The 27,055-nt window shown below is 44.9% G+C and overlaps 1 protein-coding gene and 1 long non-coding RNA gene across 5 annotated transcripts in view; one reads left to right on the top strand and one right to left on the bottom strand.

Annotated features, from left to right (window-relative positions):
- LOC147024335 (uncharacterized) overlaps positions 1-2,124 on the bottom strand; it is a 42,255-nt gene extending 40,131 nt beyond the window's left edge. Inside the window, exon 1 of the long non-coding RNA XR_015058968.1 lies at positions 1,819-2,124. This is a non-coding gene — a long non-coding RNA (uncharacterized LOC147024335). The remainder of the gene's footprint in view (positions 1-1,818) is intronic.
- LOC147024334 (gamma-parvin-like) overlaps positions 1-17,678 on the top strand; it is a 123,092-nt gene extending 105,414 nt beyond the window's left edge. For 2 of the 4 annotated variants that reach the window (XM_085884153.1, XM_085884152.1), the window contains exons 6-13: positions 2,555-2,673; positions 2,783-2,835; positions 2,947-2,966; positions 3,081-3,142; positions 3,692-3,757; positions 7,862-7,963; positions 12,195-12,273; positions 12,418-17,678. In XM_085884153.1, the coding sequence (XP_085740279.1) occupies positions 2,555-2,673; positions 2,783-2,835; positions 2,947-2,966; positions 3,081-3,142; positions 3,692-3,757; positions 7,862-7,963; positions 12,195-12,273; positions 12,418-12,494 (578 nt within the window). In that variant the 3' untranslated portion in view covers positions 12,495-17,678. The remainder of the gene's footprint in view (positions 1-2,554; positions 2,674-2,782; positions 2,836-2,946; positions 2,967-3,080; positions 3,143-3,691; positions 3,758-7,861; positions 7,964-12,194; positions 12,274-12,417) is intronic. The other 2 variants (XM_085884155.1, XM_085884154.1) reach the window with 2 other exon arrangements.
- Positions 17,679-27,055: the final 9,377 nt, after the last annotated feature.

Here is a 27,055-nt window from a genome sequence, read left to right as displayed (position 1 = left end):
CTGGGCTGCATTTTGAATTGCATTGGGAACCGAATTGGACAGCAGCCTCAGGAGAAATTATTCCCCTGGGAAAACTGATGGTGTCCAGTAACCAGGGAGTTGACCGAACATTATTTGGATGTGTGGTCCGGCCCATTGTTTTTGATTGTGGTGGGTTTCATGGGAAGCCTGGCAGCAGTGTGGCAGGACAATGAGTCAGAAGCGATGACTCAGATGACCCAGAAAATGGACCATTTGATGTAGGCCAATCTTTAGCTTCTGAAAGAGCATGGAGTAATAATTCCTCACTGTAACTGTAATTTGATCTTGTTCAGATATAAGAAGGCCTTTATCATATCTAACTTTCGACAAGCAACCTTTTTTTATTGGTACACTGTTGGAAAAAGATTCTGCTGCATTTTTCATTTTTCTCCAACGCTTTCACTCTGCTAGAAAGGATGACAATCCTCCCCTTGGCCTCTCGGAGGTCAAAAATCCTCACTTTGACCAGCAAATCTTTTCAGGCATGTCCATCCCTTCAGTGAGCTTCCTACCCAAGTGTTGGAGGTAGGCGCTTGCACGCACTTTAAACGCTCATGTTTTCCTGTGGTCCTCATATGCCCAGTGCATGGAAGAACATCACAGTTCTACATTTCACCTCCTCCCACCAGCTTGCTGAGAAAGGGAAGAAACACCTAGCCATTTACCAATGCCTATACATCTGAACATAGGATTGCACTAAACTCTCATTCCATAAAAGGGGACAGTTAAATTTCCAGAGCTCATTGAGCAGAGCATGTACTCCCTCCAATTTCAGTTCTTAGGACAAGTGACAGTGATCAGAAAAGGCCATGACATGAAGTACGAGATTTGCTGCCCTAAAATTTGGAGAGCAAAGGAAATACGGTATTCAGTTTTGCTTCTCCAGGTGAAACGACAACCTGTCCGTGCCCCTGTATCCTGCAATCTTAAATCTTCAATTGTCCGTTTTAGAGCCCATGCCGAATGGTGCTTGACCAATCTGACCAAGTATACATTAAAATCACCCCAAACTATCACTGGGGCAGAGAAAGGAAGGAGAAGCTCCAACTAGCTCAGGAGCTCCAATGTTTCGATTGCATTCTGGGGAGTTAAACATTAACCAAAGTCAAGGAGGTTGACGACTCAAGACCTCAACATCAGGGCTCTTAAGAAGATAACCCAAACCTAAACAGCTGTTACTATCATCTCAAGACCAATACGACTCTCCATTCTGCCATTCTGCATGGAGGTAACCATACTCACGAGGCAGAATGACACTCCTGAAAATATTCCAATTGGAGTTTCTCAACTCCTCAAAAACGGTGGTCCTTCAGACCCTGATGCAGACTCCCCACCCATTTAAAGATGTTAAGGTAAGCAACATGAGCGTTAATAAATTAAACACCATATCGAGCTGTGCAACAAAAAGATAAACCGCAAGAGGAACCATTCAGACCGAGAGGACTCCATCCTTCTTTTTGCTCCTTAATTTCGAGCTGCCGTCATCATTACTATTGCAGTTTGTCCTTCATTTTCTCCCACACCTGAGGCAAACAAACTTCCCCTGACACAAACCCTGTCGATAAAGACGTTCCACAAAGAATAATTTTCCTCCTCGAGGAGGGGGGAGGGGGGTCATAAAATCTTCCATTGAGCTATCTGAGGAGATTAGGCTCTGGTCTTCTGCCATCAATCCCTCATTTATCCACACTCCCTCAGCAGCCCCCAAAGGGGGATACACAAGATCAAGGGATGGGGAAGGAGGAGGAATGGAAGAAGAGGTTCCCCCACCCACTCTCACCCCCTGGGGCTACTTACCCCTCCCCCGACTGTTTCCGACTCCACACCTGAGCAGACTCTACCCTTCCCTTGGATGGGTTACCAGATGTGGGGAGGGTCTCCAACCTCATAGATGCTTTGTTCTTTTGGGTCCTTTTCCCTTTGCGCTGTGGAGCCTTTCCTGGTGGGGGGAGGGTGGCAAGATAAATAAATAAATAAATTTGAGGGGAAGCAAGGGAACGCACGAGGGGAAAAAACAAAACTTCCCTTCTGGATGGTGGTCTGCCAACCAATCCAGGAGGCAGAGGGACAAACAAAAAAATGAATAAAATTTCTTTTTTAACCTCAAGGAATAAAATCCTTTGGTCTCGAGATTGAAAAGAAAACACTAAAGGCACACACACGACCACCCTCTGTTGAGAGGAGCTTTTTATATAAAAGTGTAAAAAAAGATCAAACATAACAAACCTAAGGATATATATATATATACACTATATAAAAAGTATATAGTCATACAAAAACATGTAGATCCTAGCCCACAGGACCAGAGGTCATTGTGGGTTGTTACCTTGGATGAATCATAATTAATGAGTGAAAGACAATGTGAAACATGTGATGTTGAAGAGTGGTCTTTTTTTGCTTCTCTGTTTGAAAGTAAACTGGTATGATGTTGGTGGTGCTGACTGATCATGGTAATAAAAGACATAATTTAAGTGGTTGTCAAACTACTGAAGGTGTGATGATGACGAAGTTTGTTGGTGCATTTCTTACTCAGTGATCCATGAAGGGAATGAGTTGGCCACAATGCACCTGCTGGTGGCGCTTACACAGAAGTTTGACCTCGAGCTCCATCTGCCACTCGGGGTGTCTGTCCAAGCGATCCTCATAAGCACAGTAAGCACATCATGCATAGTCGCAGACAATTAACGTGGTCAGCCTCCTCCCACACTGATGTAAATGGTGCACTCTGTGGGACCTCCTGTGTGTCTGTCTCATTCAACAGGAAAACGAGGTAGAACGAAGGACCGAGATCTGGGAGGAGCTTACCCCCAAAGAGTAAGCACCTGTATGGCATTCACGAGGACTTCCATCCCTAGACCATAATTGTAATAGTTAAGGGTATGGAATTAAGTCGCATCATTTAACTCGCACCTTTCTGTCCAACAGGCATGATCAGATTCCTTCAGGTATGTTCGGGAACGCATTGCTTGCAAATGTTTTTCTCCCCTTTGATGTGATGTACCAAATGATTGTTTTCTGAAATGGCAGTTATTAATATTCGGGATGACATTGCCTCATAGACGCAGACGTAATCGATTTACTTTTTGAACGAGCACCAGACAAGGTACAACATCTAACAGAGGTGAGTGTGCATGTGGAGTGCATTCAAAATGCGACACAAGGTTTGGTGGATCACTGTGTATGTATGTATGTATGTATGTATGTATGTATGTATGAATGAATGTATGTATGTATGTATGTAGGTATGTATGTATGAATGTATGAATGTATGAATGTATGTATGTATGTATGTATGTATGTATGTATGTAGGTATGCGTATACACAGTGGCTGCGACTGAGATTAATGGGTCGAAACTGCAGGATATGACGTCATGGTAGACCGATGAGCCATTCAATTTTATAAGATGGACATTTATTAAGCGTCATGTGCTGTACTCAACCAGGCAAATCACATCCATGGACGAAGTCGTGTTAAGGCAAAAGCCCTCTATTGTGTCAAGGATTGAAAAATACTTTGAAGAATCCGGTGTTTTGCTAAGCAAGGCAGAAGGAGCTATTTTTCCGGGCTGCTCTCCAAGTGGCCTAACCCTGAACCCAAGTGAGCGGAAACGTACGGCAAGGCGAGACCGCGTCTCCTCCCCTGCTTCTCAGTGCTTCTGTTCACCGCAGGCACTTCTGAAGTTTGCAAACAAGCATCTCAAGAACCTGTCCCTCAGCGTGGACAACTTGGCACAGGTAATGTGGACGTGCATAGACCATCAGACGGTTACCACCCCCACCCCCTCCACACACACACACACACACACACACACACACACACACACACACACACACACACACACACACACACACACACACACACACACACACACACACACACACACACACACACACACACACACACACACACACACACCCGTTGGAGTGCTGTGCAGAAGCGCGTTTACAAAGTAGTGTTTTGTGGTTTTTGGAATTTGCTTTTTTTCTGAATTTGTTGAGTTTTTAATTGGTTTTTTTTGGTCCATAAATTATTCCAAGAGGTGCGGTCGGATTTCGTCACTGAATTATGTAAAATTCTCACCTTGATATATATATATATATATATATATATATATATATATATATATATATATATATATTTGTTAAATTGTTATTCAAGGGTTGCAAAAGTACGAAATCACTGATAGTTTATAATATTCATTAAAATGGGATTATTTGAAGGACATTTTACAAATCAGTATTGAACTAGCCCAAGCGTAGTTCCGAGAGATGCAAAATCACAGCTGTAGTCAAACATGTACAAGTGATCTCTTTTTCTTTTTTTAACAATTGGTTTTTGAATACATCTTGTGAAATTACTCATGATGCCATCATCTATTTTTTGCACATGTAAATATGATAGAATGTTTGAGCCTCCTCCTTAGCCATATCCTCCGTACAGGCCTCTTTCCTTTTTCTCTCTTTACTCGTATCTCTTCAAAGAACTTTTTTCCATTCTGTCCACATTCCTCCCACTCTCCCTGCTGCTGCTTTTTATTTATTATTATTATTATTTTTCTTCTGCCTCTGCCTCTGCCTCTGCCTCTGCCTCTGCCTCTGCCTCTGCCTCTGCCTCTGTCTCTGTCTCTGTCTCTGTCTCTGTCTCTGTCTCTGTCTCTGCCTCTGCCTCTGCCTCTGTCTCTGTCTCTGTCTCTGTCTCTGTCTCTCTCTCTCTCTCTCTCTCTCTCTCTCTCTCTCTCTCTGTCTCTGTCTCTGTCTCTCTCTCTCTCTCTCTCTCTCTCTCTCTCTCTCTCTCTCTCTCTCTCTCTCTCTCTCTCTCTCTCTCTCTCTCTCCATGGCTATGGAATAAACATATGGCTCCGATATCTTGAAATACCATCAGAATGAACCCTACATTTAAGTCGAAGTTCTTTCTCTGTCGAAGCTCTCTCTCATTAGCCTGAGATCATTTTGTGTAATACATGAGGTTGTTCTGAGCTGCTCGCGAGCATGAATGATTGGAAGAATAAATGAGGGAGGGGATGAACATGCAAAAATAAACATCGATAAACTTAACTTGCACGATCCCTTGGAGACAATATTATTTACAATTATAGTTGAAATAAGAATGTTTGTAAAACTACACGTTTAAATGGCATGGGTGGATCCAATTATTATGGGACTTTCGAAATGGCGTATGAATGCTAAATGAGGCTTTCACACATGCGGTGTGTGTGTGTGTGTGTGTGTGTGTGTGTGTGTGTGTGTGTGTGTGTGTGTGTGTGTGTGTGTGTGTGTGTGTGTGTGTGTGTGTGTGTGTGTGTGTGTGTGTGTTTTCATTGACGCTTCAACGAACTGGGACACTTTTAACCTGCCGCTGCTTGGGGAAAACACATAATTTTCAACATTTTAATGAAAGAGAGGCAATTACAAAATCGTTAACCATGATTGTTGTGTTCACACACACAACACACAACACACAACACACAACACACAACACACAACACACAACACACAACACACAACACACAACACACACACACACACACACACACACACACACACACACACACACACACCATCTTTCCAATTTCAGAAGTCCATTAAATATTACCAAGCCTGCCATAATCACAGGAGGAAGTTGCACAAGGTTTGAAAGTTAATTCACTGGTAGCAATTTTAGTTGAACCTGGGTCTCACGTTTATGATCCTTTGGGCCTTGCATCGGCCCATATCGTCAGGATTTTGCATAACGGAAAGCTGAAAGATCTTGGTGCTTTGGACAAACCGAGAAAGTTCTCCAACGCTTTTGTTGTGCAGAGGCACAGCCCTTTCTTTCATGTAGTTTTCCAAATATGTTCAGAAGCTTTGTCAGCCTTTTTAGCGAACAAATTTATCTCACACACACAAAATACAGAAACATGCCTCGACCAATATTGCTGCTAAGGGGTTATATGCATGTGCACTGAGCATTCTGGGGCGGATATTACGTCATTTCACAAATCATGAAAGGGGAGGGCAGCAGAGAGTCTGACCTCTCTCCACCCCCCCCCCTCCACAATTGCGATTCAGAAAAATATTGTTGTACTTTAATTCAAGAATCATACCTCTTTAAAAATTAAATAAACTTGTTTTCTTCAGGATTCTTGCTCTGAGAGAAAAGAAAAAGAGAAAAAAAAAGAGAAGAAAAAAATAAGAAAGAGAAGAAAGAGAGAAGAATGAGAGAAGAAAGAGAGAGAGAAGAAACAGAGACAGAGAGAGAAAGAAACAGAGAGAGAAAAAGAAAGAGACAGAGACAGAGACAGAGACAGAGAGAGACAGAGACAGAGACAGAGAGAGACAGAGACAGAGACAGAGACAGACAGAGACAGAGAGAGACAGAGACAGAGAGAGACAGAGACAGAGAGAGACAGAGAGAGACAGAGACAGAGAGAGACAGAGAGAGGCACAGAGACACAGAGAGACAGAGAGAGAGAGAGAGACAGAGAGAGGCACAGAGACATAGAGAGACATAGAGAGACAGAGAGAGACAGAGAGAGACAGAGAGAGACAGAGAGAGAGACAGAGAGAGGCACAGAGACATAGAGAGACAAGAGACAAGAGACAAGAGACAAGAGACAAGAGACAGAGACAGAGACAGAGATAGAGATAGAGATAGAGATAGAGATAGAGATAGAGATAGAGATAGAGATAGAGATAGAGAGAGAGAGATATAGAGAGAGAGAGAGACATAGAGAGAGAGAGATATAGAGAGAGAGAGATATAGAGAGAGAGAGAGAGAGAGAGAGAGAGAGAGAGAGAGAGAGAGACAGAGAGAGGCACAGAGACACAGAGAGTGACAGAGCGAGACAGAAGAGAGAGAGAGTGAGACAGAGGAGAGAAGAGAGAAAGAGAGAGAAATTTCTTATTATGATGTTGCACCTCTGATACTGACCACACCTTCTGTGTAGGTAAGGTTAATTTGATAAACACCTGTGCCTTCAACAATTACAAATATATCACCGGATAAGATAAAGGATTGTATTGCACAAAGGATGAAAGAAAGTGGTTGGGAGTGAAGTAGATAATGGCAAAATGTTATTGTTGGTCGGAATGATTTTTGAGTTCACACAAAAGTTCGATATCAATGGTTGATATTTTTAAATATGCAAACAAGTTGATCTTTTTTGACAATAATAATGGTTTAAATGTTTAAGTTTTAAATGTTTAAACAAATGTTTAAAGGCTTGAACCAATCCTGGACAGATCGCCACTCGGTCCCCGGAAACCGGATTATGAAGATGGCAGGAATTTAGAATTTGTTCAATGTCCGGCCACAACTCTCTTGCTCTTCTTAATAGTCACCGTGCGAACTTTAACATCCACCAGGTAATCCCTGCAGACAGGATGCCCAGTTTGTCCATCCAAGGGACAGCACACACATTGATATGTTGACCTGCCTGTGAAACACTGGGATGACAGTTTATGGCTGGGCCGAGATTGAAACCTAGGATAGACGGCTCAGAGGTGAGTGTGCGTACCTCAAAGATATCCGGCCAGCCCATTATTTTTTCTTTTTTTTTTAAACGTATTCGTATTCCGAACACCGAGCCCCTTTTGTAATCTTCTTGCTCAAAAATGATCTATGCAGGAACATTACAAATGTACAGGATTATGATCTCAATAGAAGACCTCTAGTAACAAATGTAGTTCCCAATAAATACACATTCTTTTGTAGCCAAAACTGAGATATTCAGTGGCACCATTGATCTAATGAGGGAATCAGTTCAGGGCGTCATTGACCTTCACAGGATACAAATGAGCAGCACATTCAACCATCACTTTGTGTGCCACACTGACACACTGTCTATTTTGCAACAGTTCGGAGATGGAGTTCTACTTATTCTACTGATTGGACAGCTCGAGGGCTTCTTCGTGCCTCTGTACAAGTACCATGTGATCCCAGAGAACAAGGAGCACAAGGTAATAGGTCATGACGGCAAACTAATGTACCAAATGGGGTTCAGAATAAATTCATCACCATTAAAATGCCCAGCTTGAATCTTCCTCAATATGAGGCTTCATCAATACATCAATGGTCGATAAATATCGACATAATAAAATAAAATAATAACTCATTTCTAAGTTAAGGTGTTATGAGGGGTGTTCAGGAAGCTCTCGGAACGAGATGCTGAGATACTAAAGGTTATGCTCCTCGACCAACATTGCTGCTAAGGGGTCTAGACAAATGAAACATGCCTTTGTGGCTGGACAAGACAGAGTATTGCGATTGCTGGGGTATCAAAGGGCTTCCTAACCTGGGGTACCAAAGGGCTGTCTTACTGTTAAAGTATTGTGATTGCTGGGGTACCAAAGGGCTTCCTAAACCAAACAAACTTAATGTGGCAAAATAGCTGGAAAAACATGACGGTCATGGAGAAACATCACCTGGTGGGTGTGGGACAAAAAGATCTCCATGTCCGGGTTGATTTGTTGCAAATCGGCGTTTCAGATCACATGACCTTGACGAATCTGCCGGCAAGATTTGCTGAGTAAACCTGTCAGCAATCCGTGTCTAAAGCACAAATCCAATCTGGGAATCTATGGGTTAATATGCCAATTAATGATCTCAGGTCAATGGAGCCTGTGCCCGATGACCACACGATGTTTCATCAAACCAGTAATCTATATATAATGGAGCAACTGTATGTATGTGTGTATGTATGTATGTCCGCTCCATACCCATTGTTTGGACAGCTGGCCTGACACCACCTACAATTGTAACCTGGAAAAAAACAACCAATAAACCCAATTGACTGTGCCACATACCTTTCCTCCCTTGATTGTAAGTGATTAAGCCGGAGATAATGCGCCAACTCTCGAGGCGGGAACGCTGAAGCGGAGCGTCCCACAGAGGTACACACAACACTAACAGACCTATACACGACTAGGTTAAGGAACTTTCACCTCACACATCATCTCTCTTCTCTCTCTTTCCACCCCTCTATCTCGTCCCCTTTGGACACACAAAAGAGCATCATTACTGACTCGCAATCCCATTTTCCTCTGGCACGACACCGCACCCCCCATATCGCAATACACCACACCTCTCACTCCCACACCTTAGACACCAGTATTTCTCCCCCCTACCTCCCCCAAGCATATTGAGTTGTGTTGGTCTGCCGAGCGCGCCAGGTATTGTGAGGCGGTTTATCCTCATCTGCTCTCTTTCTTTCTGGACTATATTGAATCGTGTGTGTGTGTGTGTGTGTGTGTGTGTGTGTGTGTGTGTGTGTGTGTGTGTGTGTGTGTGTGTGTGTGTGTGTGTGTGTGTACGTGATGGCACCTGTCGTAGTTTAAGTTAAGATTGTAGAAGTTCTAACGGGATAAGTCTGCTCTGTGTCTGCTTTTGTAAATTGCTTGCCTTTTATCGCACCCCACGGATTCCTTGCTCTCTCCTGCTGTACATACTAATAAACCTAATTGACTGTGCCACATACCTTTCCTCCCTTGATTGTAAATAAATGCTTTGTGTCGAAATGTTCCCAGCTCGTTTTCATCTTTTCCTTCATTGGTCCAGCATGGTTCGTATTCTAGCTTAGCCAGGACGTTATTCCCCAGCAATCTGTTTTAAAGCCGGTACGTCCTTGGCAGTTACGCTCGGCTGCATCTGATTAGGTAAAGTTATCCGGTTTGAGCAAGGCGTACAGAGGACGTGTCCCCCAGTAATTAAACCATGTGATCTTCAGGTAAATGGTAACAGATAGAGGACCTTAAGTAACGTGGTCGAGTTATTGGCGTTCATGGGGTCGATTCGCGATCCGCTGTGTCACAAATTTATTCGTGTGCGATGGTCATAGGCCACAGGCTTCAGGCCTCTGGTATTAGCCTATGGGCCAGTGCAATCGGAATTATCCGAGCTATATTGTTACGAATCTGGAACCCATGAGCACTCAACATTCAGGTCCCTACAGAACAGTTATATCGGTAAGTATGTGTTTCTAGTTAGAATCCATCCTCTGTGTCTAATGGGAATTAAATGTACGTGCGCTGTGGGTTACTTTATAGATAGGATTTTTTCTACATCCCTTACAACAACGACAACAACGCCCATCTTCACTTTCACACAACACTCTGCTCATGGCAGTTTGCGCGCTCGCCAGCGACGCGTGCGTGGGCGGAGTCTAACATAGACATGGCGTCCCTCTTTAGCCAATCAGCAAGGAGTCTCACCCGCCCTGTTTCCGACTCAACACGATCGCCATTACGCAAGTGGCCAGAGGTGAGGAGGTGGGCGGAGCCACAAACGCCTCTGATCAGGACTCCACCCAGAAGGGTGAGAGTTGTCCCGCCTACCGTGGGCCTGTCCAATGGAGGACGGCCAGGGAATCGCGCGATGGGTCTGACCAATGAGGAGGCGAGTGGCCAGGAAAAGAAGCCCCTCCCTCCTGAGGAGAAAGTGTGGTTGTCTGGACCAGCGTTGAGAGAGACGGTGTGCTCGAGGCAGGAGCATTCGCGAGACAGAGATCATGGCGTTTGTCAAGCAGCCGGTCATCGTGTGTGAGACCTTTCCAACCTGGCATCCAAAGCCAGCGAGTGGTTGTCGACGAGGGTTCTGCAGATGGTCGTGGTCGTGGACTTCTGGTTGTGGGTTCGAGTCCCACCGTGGGGGTTCGAAGTCAGTGTGGCCGCACGAAGCGGACAGGTACCATGGTCCAGCTTGACCGAGATAGACCCACGAGGTCCATCTCTTCCTGGGGTATTTGTGTGTGCGTGTGTGTGTCCCTGGGCCCTGTCTCTAAGTAAAACTGTGTAAGTGCTTTCTTTTGCTTGTACATTGACTGTATTTCTTATAGTCAGATAAATCTGTTCTTTGTGTGTTCCCTCCTCCCCCCCCCCCCCATAAATGAATCCTCTGTTGAATGTTTCAGCTCGTTTCTGTGTTTCTTTCATTGGTTTAGCAGGGTACGTGTTGGGAAATTGGGAAGTGGCAAACTGTGCATTTGGACCGACGGACCTCGGTAACCATCCACTCGGGTTACGCACGGTTCGAGCAAGCTAATGGCTCGTTCCGCTCGAGCTCCGCAGAGGGTGAATTTCTCCGGTAGTTTGGACGACGTGGGTATTTAGGTAAATTTAAATTGGCAATCGAACCTATCCCACGCGGTCGACCTATTGGCGATCTTCGGTCCGATAAGGAACCCGTCGGCTCCGGAGTTATCCGGGGTGACGACCTATAAATTCCGGGTGTTCGGTGGAGCCTACTCTACTGCTCCATCTAGCGGTCATGCTCGCCACCGAAACTCAGCCCCACAACAATATAACCCATTGGCCAGTGCAATCAATGTTCTGTATTATATCTGCACAGAAGCAGTATGCATGGTTTTGCTTCATGTATGTAACCCGGGGTTTTTTTTCCCAGGCGCAAATGAGACAGCTGTCTGTTGCCTATACACCACCCAAATAAAGGGAAGTGTCAGAAAAATGTGTTGCACACTTGGTGCAGGCTTTCTGTTGCTGCTCTCACAGGCTTCCCCTCCAGGACTCATAAAACCATGAACCACCTTGTGCCACATCCCAAACCACCAGTCATGAACAGCCACCATGAGCAGTACACGCACAAATCCAAGAGAGACAAGATTGCATACCAGTCAACAACCAAGGACCAAGGACCAGCAGCACGGTGTCTTGCGCTTTTATTACCACCCGGGAAGCCAATCCAATCATCCCTGGCACATGTCCATTGGCTGATGCAGTCTAACAGAAGACAATTTATGGGATGCGCCCATTGGCTGGTAAGCCAGGAAAATTCCACAGGTTGGACAGGCGATGATGGATGGCCTTGTTTACCACCCGTCGTGACCTTTAGCCCACATTTCCATCACTGTCGTGGGCTGCACTGATTGGCTGCTGAGAATGGAAAAGTAGGTGACAACATATGTGTTCGGGAAAATTCAAGAATGTATGGAGGGAGGACAGCGAAGCTGAGACATAAACATTGGTATGGGGGAGACGAGAACTTTCTTGCTCGACACGTTTTATCTCTCATGGGAATTACATCACACTCACTCTAACATGCACTATAAAATAACTATTCCAATCTATCCCCCATTTTATCGCCGAGACAATTTCCATAATAATGCTTCGTTGCCAATTTTTCAATATCTGTGCTAATGGTATAAATTAGACACAAATGCATGTTTCTTTTCTGCAGACACACAATGTGCAAGTGGCTCTCAAGCTGATTGAAGAATCAGAAATAACACACACCTCCTGGGGAGTTCTTCAAGAAGGTGTGGAACTTACACTAAGCATGTGATGTAGGAGTGTGATAGTTTGGAAAATCATATACAGTATATAGTTAATGTCAATGCTTCTCATGTGTTAAATTACTTTCCTCTGACTGTTGTATCTGCCTCTAATAATTCCCTCTGCAGATATTGTGAATGTGGAGACAAAGCCGCTGATGAAGGTTCTGCATGTGCTGTACTCAAAACACAAAACTCGAGCATGAAATACACACGAGATTGTATTTATCATGATGATGTGTGTATTTGTCTTCGCAGGACAGGGCCCCTGCTGTTACTTTTCTCATCTTTAACAGTAATTTGAGAAAGGGATTGTGGGTAATGCTGTGCACGGATTCCTGCATTGCACTTCTGTCAGTAAATCATATCATAACAAGGAATAACTAGAACGGCACTCGGTAGAGTGCATACCTCCACCAGGCTGAACAATTTACGTTTATTATTCCACTGATAGGCCGGATCTGCATCCGGACCTGAACCAAAATCTAATTTGCTTGTTCTTGTTCCCTCCCAAAATCATCCACCAATTTTTGTCATAATCTGTCCATAACATTTTGAAATATCATGCCATATAATGTCTTTGGGGTCTTAAAGGTCGAAAGGTTTAAAGGGTATAAAATGTTTAAAATGGTCTAAAAGGCATCCAAAATGTCTAAGGGGTCTTAAAGGGAAGTGTCTACATATCTCTAAAGGTCCACATATCTAAAAGGTATGTTCCGATAGTCCATAATTAATAGACGTAGTCAATGTCCAATAAAAAGTAATTCATTGCCTTACGTTACAACTCACGTTCAAACAGTACTTATATAATAAACATGCTCACATGGGTCGACCAAGACTTCATCTCGACGAGGGTGCACAGTCCACCTGAATTTTTCAATTTTATATACTGTATGTACATAGATATCAAGTGAATTGGTTCAAAATTGACGATTTATTTGGCCTATGACCTATTGACCTCAAAAACAATATGCTTCCAGGTTGTCTCGACCTCTACTAGGCGGTGCCATTTCGTGAAGATAGGAGTAAAAATGTGACCTGTAGGCGATTGGCATGCAAACAAACAGACAGACAGACAAACCGAGTAACAGACCAGACCAACCAACATGCTTGTGAATCCTCAATTTCATAAGTAACAAACAGGCAGGAGTGAACACATAACCTCTGCCACCTAAGGTAGACAGAGGTAAAAATTAAAAATAATTCTCCTATCCAGATCTGGATTTTCACCAAAATCTAATCAATTTGTATTTGTCATACACCCAACCTGTCCACCAAATTTTGTCCAAATCCTTCCATAACTTTTTTGAGATATACTGCTCACAGACAGACAGACAAGACAAACAGAGGGTGAAAACATAACCTCCATCTACCTTTAGTGGTCGAGGTAATAAATAAATTTGACGTGGGAGGCCATTCGGCCAATCATGCCTGCGCTACACCAATATCAGATTAAACAAGAAAAAAGACATACAAGTCTGAAGACGACGATAGTTCACGAGCGGTATTTGACGATGTAGATTGTTTCAGAAGTCAAGGATGAGACAATGTGATAATGTTTGACCAAGTTATAAAAATGATCAACATGATGTGGTACGAGTGACGGGTTATTAGCTGCAAAATGTCGAAAACCCGGTTTCGTTCAACAACTTTCAAAATTTGACCTTTGCATAACCTTTAAAGGTCCCAAAACAATGTTGTGGACATTAAAATAAGGAAACAGGATACGTGCTATAGCTTATTGGAGTTAGTTCGTCGAAGAAGGTTGAAAACCTGGTTCGATTCCCACAACTTTGAAAATTTGACCTTTGTCAACTTTAAAGGTTAAGGATTATGACCTTTGGTGCAAAACTTCCTCTGGGACATTCCAGGAACAATATAACGTCATATAAGCTATATGGCATTTCACACTCCTCGGATTATCCATACTTTGATGAAATCAGCATAAAAACAAACTTGAAGGGGGCGCCACGGGCAAGGTGTTCGAGATAGAGCAAAATGGTTTCAAGACTTTAGGTGGGGAATGACCTCAAGATTATGCATAAAAAAATATTGTCATCCTAGCTCTCAAAGTTTGGGCGGTCATATGATTTTTGTCAAAATTCGCAATTTTCTAAATTTGTGACCTTGTGACCTTGACCTTGGGACGAAAATGAAAAAAAAAAAAAATCGAGCTCCGTGGAGCTATGCAGGTGCCATTGGACTCACCAAATACCGAAACCCCTGCCAGATTCGACAAACCCCTCGGAGAAGATGGATTTCTATGTCAAATTTGCAATTTTCTAAGTTCGTGACCTTGACCTTGGAACGAAAATGAAAAATTGAGCTCCGTGGGGCTATGCAGGTGCCATTGGGCTAACCAAATACCGAAACCCCTGCTAGATTCGACAAATCCCCTAGGAGAAGATGCAAATTGAAATCGGCTACCCCCTAAAAACACAATTCGCAATTTCCTAAGTTCGTGACCTTGTGAATTTGACCTTGGGACGAAAATGCAAAGAAAAAAAAATCGAGCTCCGTGGGGCTATGCAGGTGCCATTGGGCTAACCAAATACCGAAACCCGTCAGATTCGACAAAACCCCTCGGAGAAGATGCAAATTGAAATCGGCTACCCCCTAAAAACACGTGCTTTTTGGGTGTGGCTCCGCCCATAATGGGTGCACCATGCTCATTCTCAGGAAAACACAACTAGATCATGATATAAACCTCCCAGAAAAATTTTATCAGGATCGGATCAAAACCCACGGAGCTCTGTTCGGGACAGACAGACAGACAGACAGACACACAACAATAACGAATATAGTGGTCACTTATTTTTTTCGTGAACCAAAAATGTCATAGCCCCCATTGTGTTGGTAATTTTGCTATACGGAGTTAAATGGCGAGCCATATATATGTCTAACTAAAATGGCCGCCAGTCTTCCAGTTAGCCATCTTTGATCAGATCACAAAATAAAGTTAGGTGCACGTTTATGTCATCATGTACTGTGCTTGTGCCACGTTTGAACAAAATCGAACCATGCATGTCCAATAAATTGTTGAGGACACGTTTATGTAACAAAATGGCCGCCAGTCAGCCATCTTGGATCTGATCTTGATAAAAAATGGCATGAATATGTAAGCCATCATTCTTTATCTTTGATCAAGTTTGAACAAGATCAGTAAATGCATGTCCGAGAAATGGTTGAGGATGTGTTCGGCACGGGTTTTTCTGGTTTCTTTTACAACTAAAATGGCCGCCAGTCAGCCATCTTTGTTCGCATCGCGAAATAAAATGATGTGCATATGTATACCATCATGTGTTGTCTTTGTGCCAATAACGAATAAAATTGGCCAACACATGTCCGAGATATGGTTGCGGACGCACACACGTACGGACACGAAAATCGAGACCAAATCAAATGAGCCCCCACTTCGGACCAAGTCCAACGTGGACTCATAAATCTGTCAAGCTAATGACATCATTTAATTGGGGGAATGGTGAAGGAGTGAGGATGAGAAAGGTGTGGCAGGCTCAGAGATATCGCTGGGTGTTAAAAATAAAAATGAAAAACGTTTTTATATGTTTTGTGGGTTTTTTTATTATTAAAAAAATTGGGGGTGGGGGGATGGGCAAAATTTTTTTTGGTGAAGACTATAGATCACTGACCATACATTATCCCTTGATGAGACCCTCTCACACACAACACACTCAGCAAAGATGTACACAATCACCCATCCATTCCCAGGCTACTTAGAAGTTCTGTCAATATCCCTGTAACCCTCTATCTCCAATGCTTATCGGTACCTATTTATTTCCAATTTAAACCTATTTATTGTTTCTGTTGTCATTACCTTTCCAAGTAGACTATTCCAAGCATTAACTACTCTTGAGTGAAAGACTTTTGCCTTGCATCTCATTTTAATATTCTTAGCCATTTTGTCTTAACTCCTCTCTTCTTTAATCTCAAGTTATGGCCCCTGGTCCTATCACTGTCTATTCTAATGAAGAACTCTTTTACACATATTTTTGTCTCTACCAACTGTCCAAATCATTCATGTAAATTATGAATAGTAATGATCCTTTTACTGATCCCTGAGGTACATCCTCTCACACCCACTACTTACAGTACATCCTCCCAGCTTGGCATCCTCCCACTCACATCCACTCTTTGCTTTCTGTCACTAAGCCAGTTTCCAATCCAATTAGCTTCCTGACAAGCCACTCCACAAGGTCTCATCTTGGCCAACCGCCGATGTGGTACCTTATCATATGCCTTCTTAAAGTCTAGATATACAATGTCCACTGCCATTTCCTCATCCAACCAATGAGACACTGATTGAAAGAACTTTAATAAATTTGTTAAGCATGACGTCCCTTTGGTAAGTCCATGCTGACTGCCTTTACATCGTTTGTATTTATTACTTCTGACACCAAATGTGGACTGAGGTTATGTTTTCACACTATCTGTCTGTCTGCCTTTGAGCAGGATATCTCAAAAAGTTATGGATGGATTTGGACGCAACTAGGTAGACAGATTAGGTATGTAACAAGGACGAATTGATTCGATTTTGGTTAAGGTCCGGATCCAGATCTGGCCTATCAGTGGGAAAACAAAACGTAAACTGTTCAGCCTGGTGGAGGTATGCGCCCTACCGAATGCCGTTCTAGTGTAAATGGTTGCTCATCTCGTGCCTAATTAACGTCTTCAACACCTTCCTGACAACTGAAGTCAAACTAACAGGTGTATAGTTTCTCAATTTGTCTCTGGATCCTTTATTAAACAATTCAGAAAAACATATAGGGATCCATCCATCTATTGGGACCATACTCTGTGCAGCGCATTGGTGCTGCCTTAGCAGTCTTCTTGGCAATTGGGCACAATCCTGGATGGGTCGCCACTCCGACACAGGATACCAGCATGCTGGCACTGATATTGCTAACCTCGGAAGGATGACAGGCAGAGTCAACCCCACCTGGTACTAATTCATCAGCCGAGTGGGATTTCAACTCGGGCTCCTTGGATCCCACGTCCACCACATGCAGGGATGGAATCTCCAAAATATAACCAAACAAGGTAGGAAGGAATCACACCCTTTGTGGTGAATTGAAGGTCGTGACGTGTGATCACATGTTGCACGGCTCGAGCACGGAATAGATAAAGCTAAGGTTCCGCTCGGTCGGGGGGATTGTCCCAGGGGCATTGTCGTTTATGGCGGCGGTTCACTTGGTGCTCGTTGAATGGTGAGAATTGAGAGTATATCGGACTCCGGGCTTATACTGATTTATTTTGCGGTGATTAGTTGCACGTGTATACCTTACTGCTTATGTACTCCTTGCTGCACCTGTATCCACTGATGTGCCCGTAGAAGCGGCTTCAATCAAATGGAATAAAGCCTACACTCTGAAGGTTCTTCTCTCGTTTTCATTTCAATTTATTCCATTTGGTTTTCTCGGCTCTCTCAACCAACGATGGACAAGATCTACAAACCAGAGAGGTTCGACGCAGACCCAAACGCGACTGACTTAGAAATGAAATGGTCGCATTGGTTCCGTTCCTTCTCACACTATCTGACCATCATCGAAGAGGGAGCCGACAAATTGGCCGCCCTTGTGAATCATGTCTCGCCCAGCGTATACAGGCTCTTTTCGGAGTGTGACACCTACGAAGCAGCGATCGACGTGCTGCAGGCGCTCTACGTGAAGCGCAAGAACGAGGTATACATACGACATCTTCTCAACACACGCAAGCAAGCAGCCGGGGAGACAATGGATCAGTTCCTGCAAGCTCTGAAACAGCCGGGAAAAGACGGCAGCTTCCGGGCCGTAAACGCCGAGGAACACCGAAATGAAGCGACCCGGGAGGCATTTATCCAAGGACTCAGATCAGCCCACATACGGCAACGCTTACTAGAGAAAGCGCAACCCACTCTTGAAAAGGTAGTCGACCAGGCTCGAGCGATGGATACGGCTCAGCAGCAATCTGAGTCATTTGGGACACCGATGCTGCTAATGAACGCCGCTACGGTGGAAACTCAAGGAACCCCACAGACACAGACACAGCCTGACACAGGGGATGGAGAAAAACCCGAGGAGTCGGATACCCAGACCTCGTCAAACTCCTCAGCAACTACTCCGGTTGGTAAATGCTTCTTTTGTGGGTACAAAAGACACCTCCGCCACAAATCCCCCGCCACAAATGCCCCGCCAGAGATGCCACATGCATGAATTGTGACAAGAAAGGGCATTATGCCAGGGTATGTAAATCTACTCTAAGGAGAAATAAACCCACTTCTGCGGCTCTCTACTCACAAAAGAAACTAACTGCAGCCTCACCGGGGAATCTATCCAAGGCTATCATCAACGTACGAATTAACGGGCATATGGCTGAGGCTCTGATTGATACCGGTAGCTCTGAAAGTTTCGTCAACAGCTCGCTAGTGAAGGGCAGGAAATGGAAGATCCACCCGACAGACAATACGGTATGCATGGCCGCCACATCACTACAGTCCCGCGTATGAGGGTACTGCAATGTTGAATTGGACGTAAAAGGGTACACGCATCGGGATGTAAGGGTACTGGTGCTTCGTGATATATGCGCAGACGTAATTCTGGGTCATAATGTCCTCAAGCAGCACACGAGCGTCGAAATACCCTTTGGAGGAAGCAAACCTCGTCTAATTTTAAATGCTTTGACCACCGCAGAGGTAACGTCCCCCCAGCTGTTTGCAAACTTGTCGCCGGTCTGTAAATCGATAGCGATCAAATCGCGGCGATATACCACTGCTGATATGAACTTCATCACTTCAGAGACCAAGCGATTACTGGAAGAAGGAATTATAGAACCGAGCGATTCGCCATGGCGCGCACAGGTGTTGGTCACCGCCAATCAGAATCATAAGAAACGAATGGTTGTCGATTATTCCCAAACGGTCAATCGTTTCACCTAACTCGATGCCTACCCTTTGCCGCGCATAGACGAGATGGTCGAACGCGTGGCCAATTATAAGATATTCAGCACCATCGATTTGCAAAGCGCCTATCATCAAATTCCCATCCGAGAGGAAGACAAACCTTACACCACGTTCCAGGCCGGTAGACGCCTCTACCAATTCAGGAGGATTCCGTTCGGTGTCACGAATGGAGTAGCTTGCTTCCAACGAGTTATGGACGACATCATCTCAGATGAAAACCTCAAAGACACTTTTGTTTACGTGGACAATGTCACAGTGTGCGGTAGGGATCAGGGGGAACATGATATGAATCTGGACAGATTCTTGAGCATTGCTAGAAAATATAATCTGACCCTCAACTACGAGAAATGCGTATTCTCGGCAAGGTCAATTGACCTTCTCGGCTACACAATAGCCGACGGCACGATTAAGCCTGATCCTGAACGATTGCGCCCACTTCGTGAACTACCCCCACCTCAGGACCGGCAGACAATGCGCCGGGTGATTGGCATGTTCGCTTACTATGCAAGATGGATTTCCCAATACTCCGAGAAAATACATCCCCTAGTGCATTGCAAAAACTTCCCACCAGATGCCGCTGTTGTAAAAGCTTTCCACAGCCTCAAAGATGATATCAGTAATTCCGTGGTATTATCGATCGATAGCTCGGTGCCCTTCGTGGTGGAAACAGATGCTTCAGATCACGCGATAGCTGCTACGCTTAATCAGTCTGGGCGACCCGTCGAGTTCTTCTCAAGAACTCTCTCTGGAAGCGAGCAGAGACACTCGGCAATAGAGAAGGAAGCGTACGCCATTGTCGAAGCCCTACGTAAATGGAGACACTATTTACTGGGAAACCATTTCACGCTCGTCACGGACCAACGATCCGTGGCATTCATGTTTGATGGGAAAAATAACGGGAAAATTAAGAATGAAAAAATTATGAGATGGCGGATAGACCTAGCCTGCTATAGTTACGACATTGTTTACCGGCCCGGGAGGGAAAACCCTGCTGCAGACACCTTCTCTCGGGTCTACTGTTCGGCGACAATCAGTCGGGCTTTGCAAGACCTCCATGTGTCTCTGTGCCACCCGGGGGTAACCAGAATGGCACATTTCGTGCGCAGACAAAACCTTCCCTATTCTATTGAAGATATTAAACAAATGAATGCTTCATGCCCTGTTTGTGCTGAACTAAAACCCAGATTCTATGGCGCGGCTTCTGGCAGATTGATCAAGGCCACTTCTCCCTTCGAGAGACTAAACATTGACTTCAAAGGGCCCCTGCCGACCGAGACAGACAACAGATACATATTCACTGTTGTTGATGAATATTCAAGGTTCCCTTTCGCATTTCCGTGCTCGGATATGACCTCGGGCACTGTCGTGAAATGTCTGTCTGACCTCTTCGCTATGTTTGGGAAACCTTCGTACATACATTCAGACAGAGGGCCGTGTTTCATGTCGGCCGGGCTAAAACAATTCCTATTAGAGCACGGCATAGCAACTAGTCGAACGACGGGTTACAACCCACAGGGTAATGGGCAGGTGGAACGATATAATGGAGTTATTTGGAAAGCCGTAACTCTGGCGTTGAAATCGAGAGGACTGGGCCCCGAGCGGTGGGAGGTTACCCTTCTTGACGCTCTGAATTCCATACGCTCTTTGCTCTGCACGTCCACCAATGCAACTCCTCACGAACGAATGTTTACTCACCAACGGCGTTATGTTGACGGCCAATCGGTGCCCAACTGGCTAACCCATCCCGGAACAGTGTTCATGAAATGCCCGGTACGACAAAGCAAGTATGAACCGATGGTGGAGGGGGTCGAACTCATCGATACTAATCCAGAGTATGCTCATGTCAGGCTCCCGGATGGCAGGGAGACCACCGTGTCGGTTCGCCATTTGGCTCCCTCAGGTACTCCTCCCGCAGGTACACCAGCATCTGGCACTCCTCCCTCTGACATCCACTCCCCAGGTGTTCCCCCCAGGAACTCCACCCGAGAATGGTGGCGACGGAGCTGCCGCGTTCCACCCGAGAGCGATCGGGGAGTCATCCCCGGCACGAGTCGAGGCTCACCAAGAGGATCGGAAGCCTCCCTCAAGTGAAACCGCCATTTACTCCCGGAGAGGTCGACGGATAATACCCCCTCGCCGACTCGATCTGTAAAGGGGATTATCGGCATCCTCGATGCTCATGCTCCTATATGCTCGTTACATAATATGTCGATGCTCATTACCATGCTCCTACAACTCAAAATAATCCTCACTGCTTGGCATGTATGCTTCTGTAGTTTAGATAGTTCGCGTTGCTTGAAATGTATACTCCTGTAGCGCTGAAGTAATCATGGTGCGTTAGTTGGGCCTCTAGTTACATTTTAAAGACGGGGAAAATGTGGTGAATTGAAGGTCGTGACGTGTGATCACATGTTGCACGGCTCGAGCACGGAATAGATAAAGCTAAGGTTCCGCTCGGTCGGGGGGATTGTCCCAGGGGCATTTTCGTTTACGGCGGCGGTTCACTTGGTGCTCGTTGAATGGTGAGAATTGAGAGCATATCGGACTCCGTGCTTATACTGATTTATTTTGCGGTGATTAGTTGCACGTGTATACCTTACTGCTTATGTACTCCTTGCTGCACCTGTATCCCCTGATGTGCCCGTAGAAGCGGCTTCAATCAAATGGAATAAAGCCTACACTCTGAAGGTTCTTCTCTCATTTTCATTTCACCCTTCCTGTTGTCCTTCACTTTTGGAGTCATCTCTTTATTTTCTATGCCAATATGGCAGAATTTTTTTACCTCCCTCCTTTTTCTGCTCCTTTCCTTCCATTCTATCCTCATAAGCCATAGTCCTATATCCTCCCAATCTTCCTGGTCTTCTTTCCCAAACCCCACTCAGCTCCTTTCCTTCTCATAGTCATACCGTCATTCATTCTTTTACTTTCCTCAATTTGCTGTCTACTTTTACATATATAATAAAGATATACCTCCATTCCTGTCCTCTTCCCTTCTGATCCTTTACTCAGTGTTGGCATTTCCAATTTCTTCCCTCCCCACCCCTCCCTACCCTGTGTAAGCATAATAAATAGATGCCTTATAAAGGGGTCACATGATCACATCTATTTACAGGAGGAGGAGGTACTGCATGATTTGCTTGAACAATAGTACGTATACGGTATATGGAAAGGTGACTTTTGAATGCTCTTTTTAATCACTGGTACGACCCCCTGTGAACCCCAATTAAAGCATCAGCAGACAAAGCAGTTTCTTGACAAGGGTAATAGTACTGGGTGGTTTGCCATTTCTTTCCCAGCATTGTTTGCCAATTCTCTATCCTTTTAAATGCTGAGTGTCAGCAAGGAAGCAGCATGTACCTTTTTTTAAGTCTGTGGTATGACTTGGATGGGGTTTGAACCGATGACCTCCCAGACTTGGAGTGGAAGAATTACCTGGAAGCTACATACACCTGAACAGTGAACTGGAGCTTGGTTTTATGTCTGCATGCCGAGGTAGGAAAGCAATTGAAGAAACACAAAATATATTGTTGCAGACCCAGGGTCGGGGGCGAAGACCACGAGGGGTGAGCTACCTCGGGTTCCCACCTGATGGGATACGCAGGCTGTTGCATACGAATAACTTCGTGACATGGCAGGTCGCTAATCATCCATGAATGTCAATAAGTCGACCACGTGATTTAGGGTCCTAAGTCTAATGAATACCATTTACCTAAATGTCACGTGATCTCATAACCGGAGTACACGCCTTCGGTACGCACTTGCTCAAACCGGATCACTTTACCAGATCAGATGCAGCCGAGCGGAACTGCCAAGCACATACTGGCTAGGAAACAGATCGTTGGGAGATAACGTCCCAGCTAAATTCTGGTGCAAACCATGCTGGACCAGAGGAAGAAAAGATAAAAATGAACTGGGAACATTTCTATACAAAGCATTTATTTACAATGGCGAGGAAAGGAATGTGGCACAGTAAATTGGATTTATTTGTATGTACAGCAAGGGATAGCAAGGAATTTGTGGGGTGCGGCAAAAGGCAACAACTTATAAAACCAGACAAAGAGAAGACTTATCCCATTATAACTTCTACAATCATAACTTAAAGTAGGACATGCGCCATCACATACACACACAAACCCGGGGAAGATTAGATATAGCCCAGAGAGAAAGAGAACAGATGAGGATAAACGGCCTCCCAATACCTGGTGTGGTCGGCAGACCAATGCAACACAGAATGCTGAGGGAGAGGGAGGTGGGAGGAATACTGGTGTCTAAGGTGTGGGAGTGGGAGGTGTGGTGTAGTGCAATGTGGGGAGTGCGGTGTCGTGCCAGAGGAAAATGGGATTGCGAGTCAGTAATGATGCTCTTTGTGTGTCCAAAGAAGATGGGATAGAGAGGTGGATAGAGAGAGAGGAGAGAAGATGCGGTAGGAGAAAGATCCCTAACCGAGCCATGTATAGGTCTGTTTGTGTAGAGTGTACTTCCGAGGGACGCTCCGCCTGAGCATTCCCACCTTGAGATGTGGTGTGTTATCTCCCGCTTAATCACTTTGCCGGGGCTCGTGGCAATGTGCGCTCCGCACTGGTCTGTCTGGATGCACGGGGGTGGCGGAACGTTAAGAGCATGGCAGAGAGTCTTGGCAGTCGCCCTGGATCAGGCTCTCCAGAAGAAGAAGGTCCTGGCAATCGCACACCAATAACAAGACAGCGAGCGAAGAGCCAGCGAAGGGGAGGTAGCGAAAAAGAGGCAACGAAGAGAAGAGCTAATAGCTCTGTGCTTCCCCTTTTATAAGCCCCGGGTGAAGGGTGGGGTGATGACCCAAAGCGACATGCTGACCCGAATCCTGCCCCTCTATTGGGCCCAGCGACCCCAGCCACGCCCTGCCAGGACAGGAAATTGTCTCAGTTGCCCATCCGCTTCAGCACAGGTCAAAGCTCCTGACTCAACATAGGGTGTGCTCCCTGAGTCAGCACCCCAGCCCTGAATGTGCTCCGAGTGCAGTCTGAATGTCGAATAGCAATGGACTTTCCCTGCCACTCACAGGCCCCCTCTCATGAGCCAAAAGGCACACCCGGGCCATGTACCAAACTCCTGGATCACCCTTCTTGCTGCCCCTGTCTTGCCGTGGTCTGGCGACTGGATGAGGGTTGTATCAATTCCACCTACTCACCCGGGATGTCCCTGGCGAAATGTGGTCGAGATATTCACATCTGTTACTTGGCCCAGCATTGTGTGGTGCCGAGGACAGCCTGAGTCTTGCAGTACTCCTCAATATAGAGTGGCAAATTGTAGCGATGCAGGGGTAAGAGGAGGTGTGGGAATATTTTTTCTGTGTGTGGGTGGCGTTTGTGGTTGAAGTGGTGAGGTTTGGTGAGCAAGGTGCAAAGCAAGGTGAGATGCCGGTTGGAAATTGACACGCAGATTTGAATGAAATAATGGTGCGCGATGCCAGTGCGCGGGTTGTGTGGTGGTTCTGAGCCATGGGAGGCATTGTGGTGTGCTTATTATTCATCGCATATTGAATGGCATGTGTGCTGGCTTGCTTGTTTGCTTTGTGCCATGGCTAAAAGGAAAGGGTTGGAGTAGAAATCAGAATACGAGATAGAGATAGTTAATTGACCTAACTATGAGACCCACGCAACGCACTCCAGCCTGTTTACCCTCCAGAGAAGAGGGGAGGTCTAACTGCACGAAGACGAATGAAATAACTGCCTGGGGATCACTGTATGTTGGGTGCTATTGCCTTAGAGGCATGCAGTTTTGTAGAACCGCAATATATATATATATATATATATATATATATATATATATATATATATATATATATATATATATATATATAATTATATATGTATATATTTGGGACCCAAGGATCCCAAGCCCAAAACTCGAGCCATTAAGCCAACACCAGGCATATATGATAGATAACGGCTTCATAACTCTGGTGGAGGAGCCAACTGAGTGGGTCAGTTCAATGCTAGCTGCAGTTCGCAATGGCAAGCTAAGAATATGTTTGGATCCTAGAGATCTCAAAAAGGCCATTAAACGTGAACATTATCCCATGAAGACATTTGAAGAAGTGGTCTCCAACATTCGAAAAGCCAACTTTTTCTCAGTATTGGATGCAAAGAGTGGGTTTCTACAGCTTCTCCTGGATGAGGAGTCATCAAAACTGACGACCTTCAATACACCGATGGGTCGTTTTCGTTGGCTGAGGCTACCATTTGGATTGAAATGTGACCCAGAAATATTTCAGCTCATCATGGATCAAATGTTGGATATCATTATTGGAGCCACAGCAATCATGGACAATATCTTGATTGCCGGATGAGATCGAGCTCATCACAACAGCATTTCAAAGCAAGTCATGGAGAGGGCTACATCCTACAACCTCAAATTGAACATCCAAAAATGCAAAGTTCGCCAAAAGGAGGTTCAGTATGTCGGGCATCTACTTACTGCAGACGGACTCAAGCCTGACCCCTCAAGAATTGAAGCCCTCCGTAATATTATATGCCTATTCCACAGAAAAAAGAGGACGTGCAGCGTTTCCTTGGATTCGCCGCTTACCTGGTTAAATTTATTCCCCCAATTGAGTGAACTCAATGCACCACTTCAAGCTTTGCTGAGAGCTAATAGTATTTTTGACTGGCAACCTGCACAGGACCAAGCTTTCCATAAGCAATTGGATCTCTGCTGTCAGCAGCCTGTAGTGAGATACTTTGATGTGAAGGCACCAGTAGAGATCCATGCGGATGAAAGTCAAAGCGGTCTCGGTGGAATCTTAATACAGGCGGGGAAGCCTGTTGCATTCACTTCGTGATATCTCTCCCTCTCTCTTGGAGGTAGAACGACGGTAAACTTAGATTGAAAAAGAAATGCTTGCAATCCTCCACACCTGAATGAAATTCCACTGCTACATGTTTGGCAAGACAGTGACTGCATTTACGTATCACAAGCCACTTCAAGAGACTTTCAAAAAAACCTCTTCTGTCTGCTCCTACGCGCCTACAGAGGATGCTGTTACGTCTGCAGTGGTACGATCTTGAGGTGGTGTTGAAAAAGTAGCAAAGACATGCAGCTCCCAGATATACCGTCTCGTGTTCATCAGACTCACCAGTTGTCGGGACAAGAAGTCAATCTGGAGCAGGTTTCCATGTCAGACTTCATCTCCATCACCAAGAAGAGGTATGTCCAGCTGCAGGAACAGACCCAACAAGAGTTACAACTTCTGTTGGACGTAATTCACACTGGATGGCCCAGCTACCGAAACAAAGTGCCCATTCCATTGAGACCACACTGAGATTCAGAGTGAGTTCGGTGTCTCTGATGGAATTGCCTATAAAGTCTCCGTTTCTGTGGAACCTTTCCGCACATGCGATCTATTTTGTTTTATTTTTTGTTGTTTTATTTCATTTCTGCACATGTGCCATGCGGTGGGTGTCACAGGAGGTGTCTCATCCACTGAAAATGTGCAATTCTATTCTTCCAGGACATCGCCTCGTTTAACCTTTTTGTGCAATCTCTGCGCAACAAACTCTGCAGGATCTTTAACACCCCAGCGATCGGTCTGTGTGAAATAATCGATATGAAACTTCAGCAAGTCATCGATCGATCCGAGTGAAATGATAGACATGAAACTTCACTTTTCATCGATTGATCAGGGTGAAATGATAGACATGAAAATTCACTTATCAATTGATCAGGGTGAAATGATCAACATGAAGTTTCACCTCTGAGATCGTGCTTCTTCTTCTTCTTCTTCTTCTTCTTCTTCTTCTTCTTCTTCTTCTTCTTCTTCTTCTTCATCTTCTT

The sequence above is a fragment of the Eptatretus burgeri genome, chromosome 6, assembly GCF_056783735.1.
Source record: "Eptatretus burgeri isolate ZD-2024b chromosome 6, Ebu_testis_v1, whole genome shotgun sequence".
NCBI classification, from domain to species: Eukaryota; Metazoa; Chordata; class Myxini; order Myxiniformes; family Myxinidae; genus Eptatretus; species Eptatretus burgeri.
Note: the sequence above shows the minus strand (reverse complement) of the source record. Positions and strands in the feature narration are given on the sequence as shown.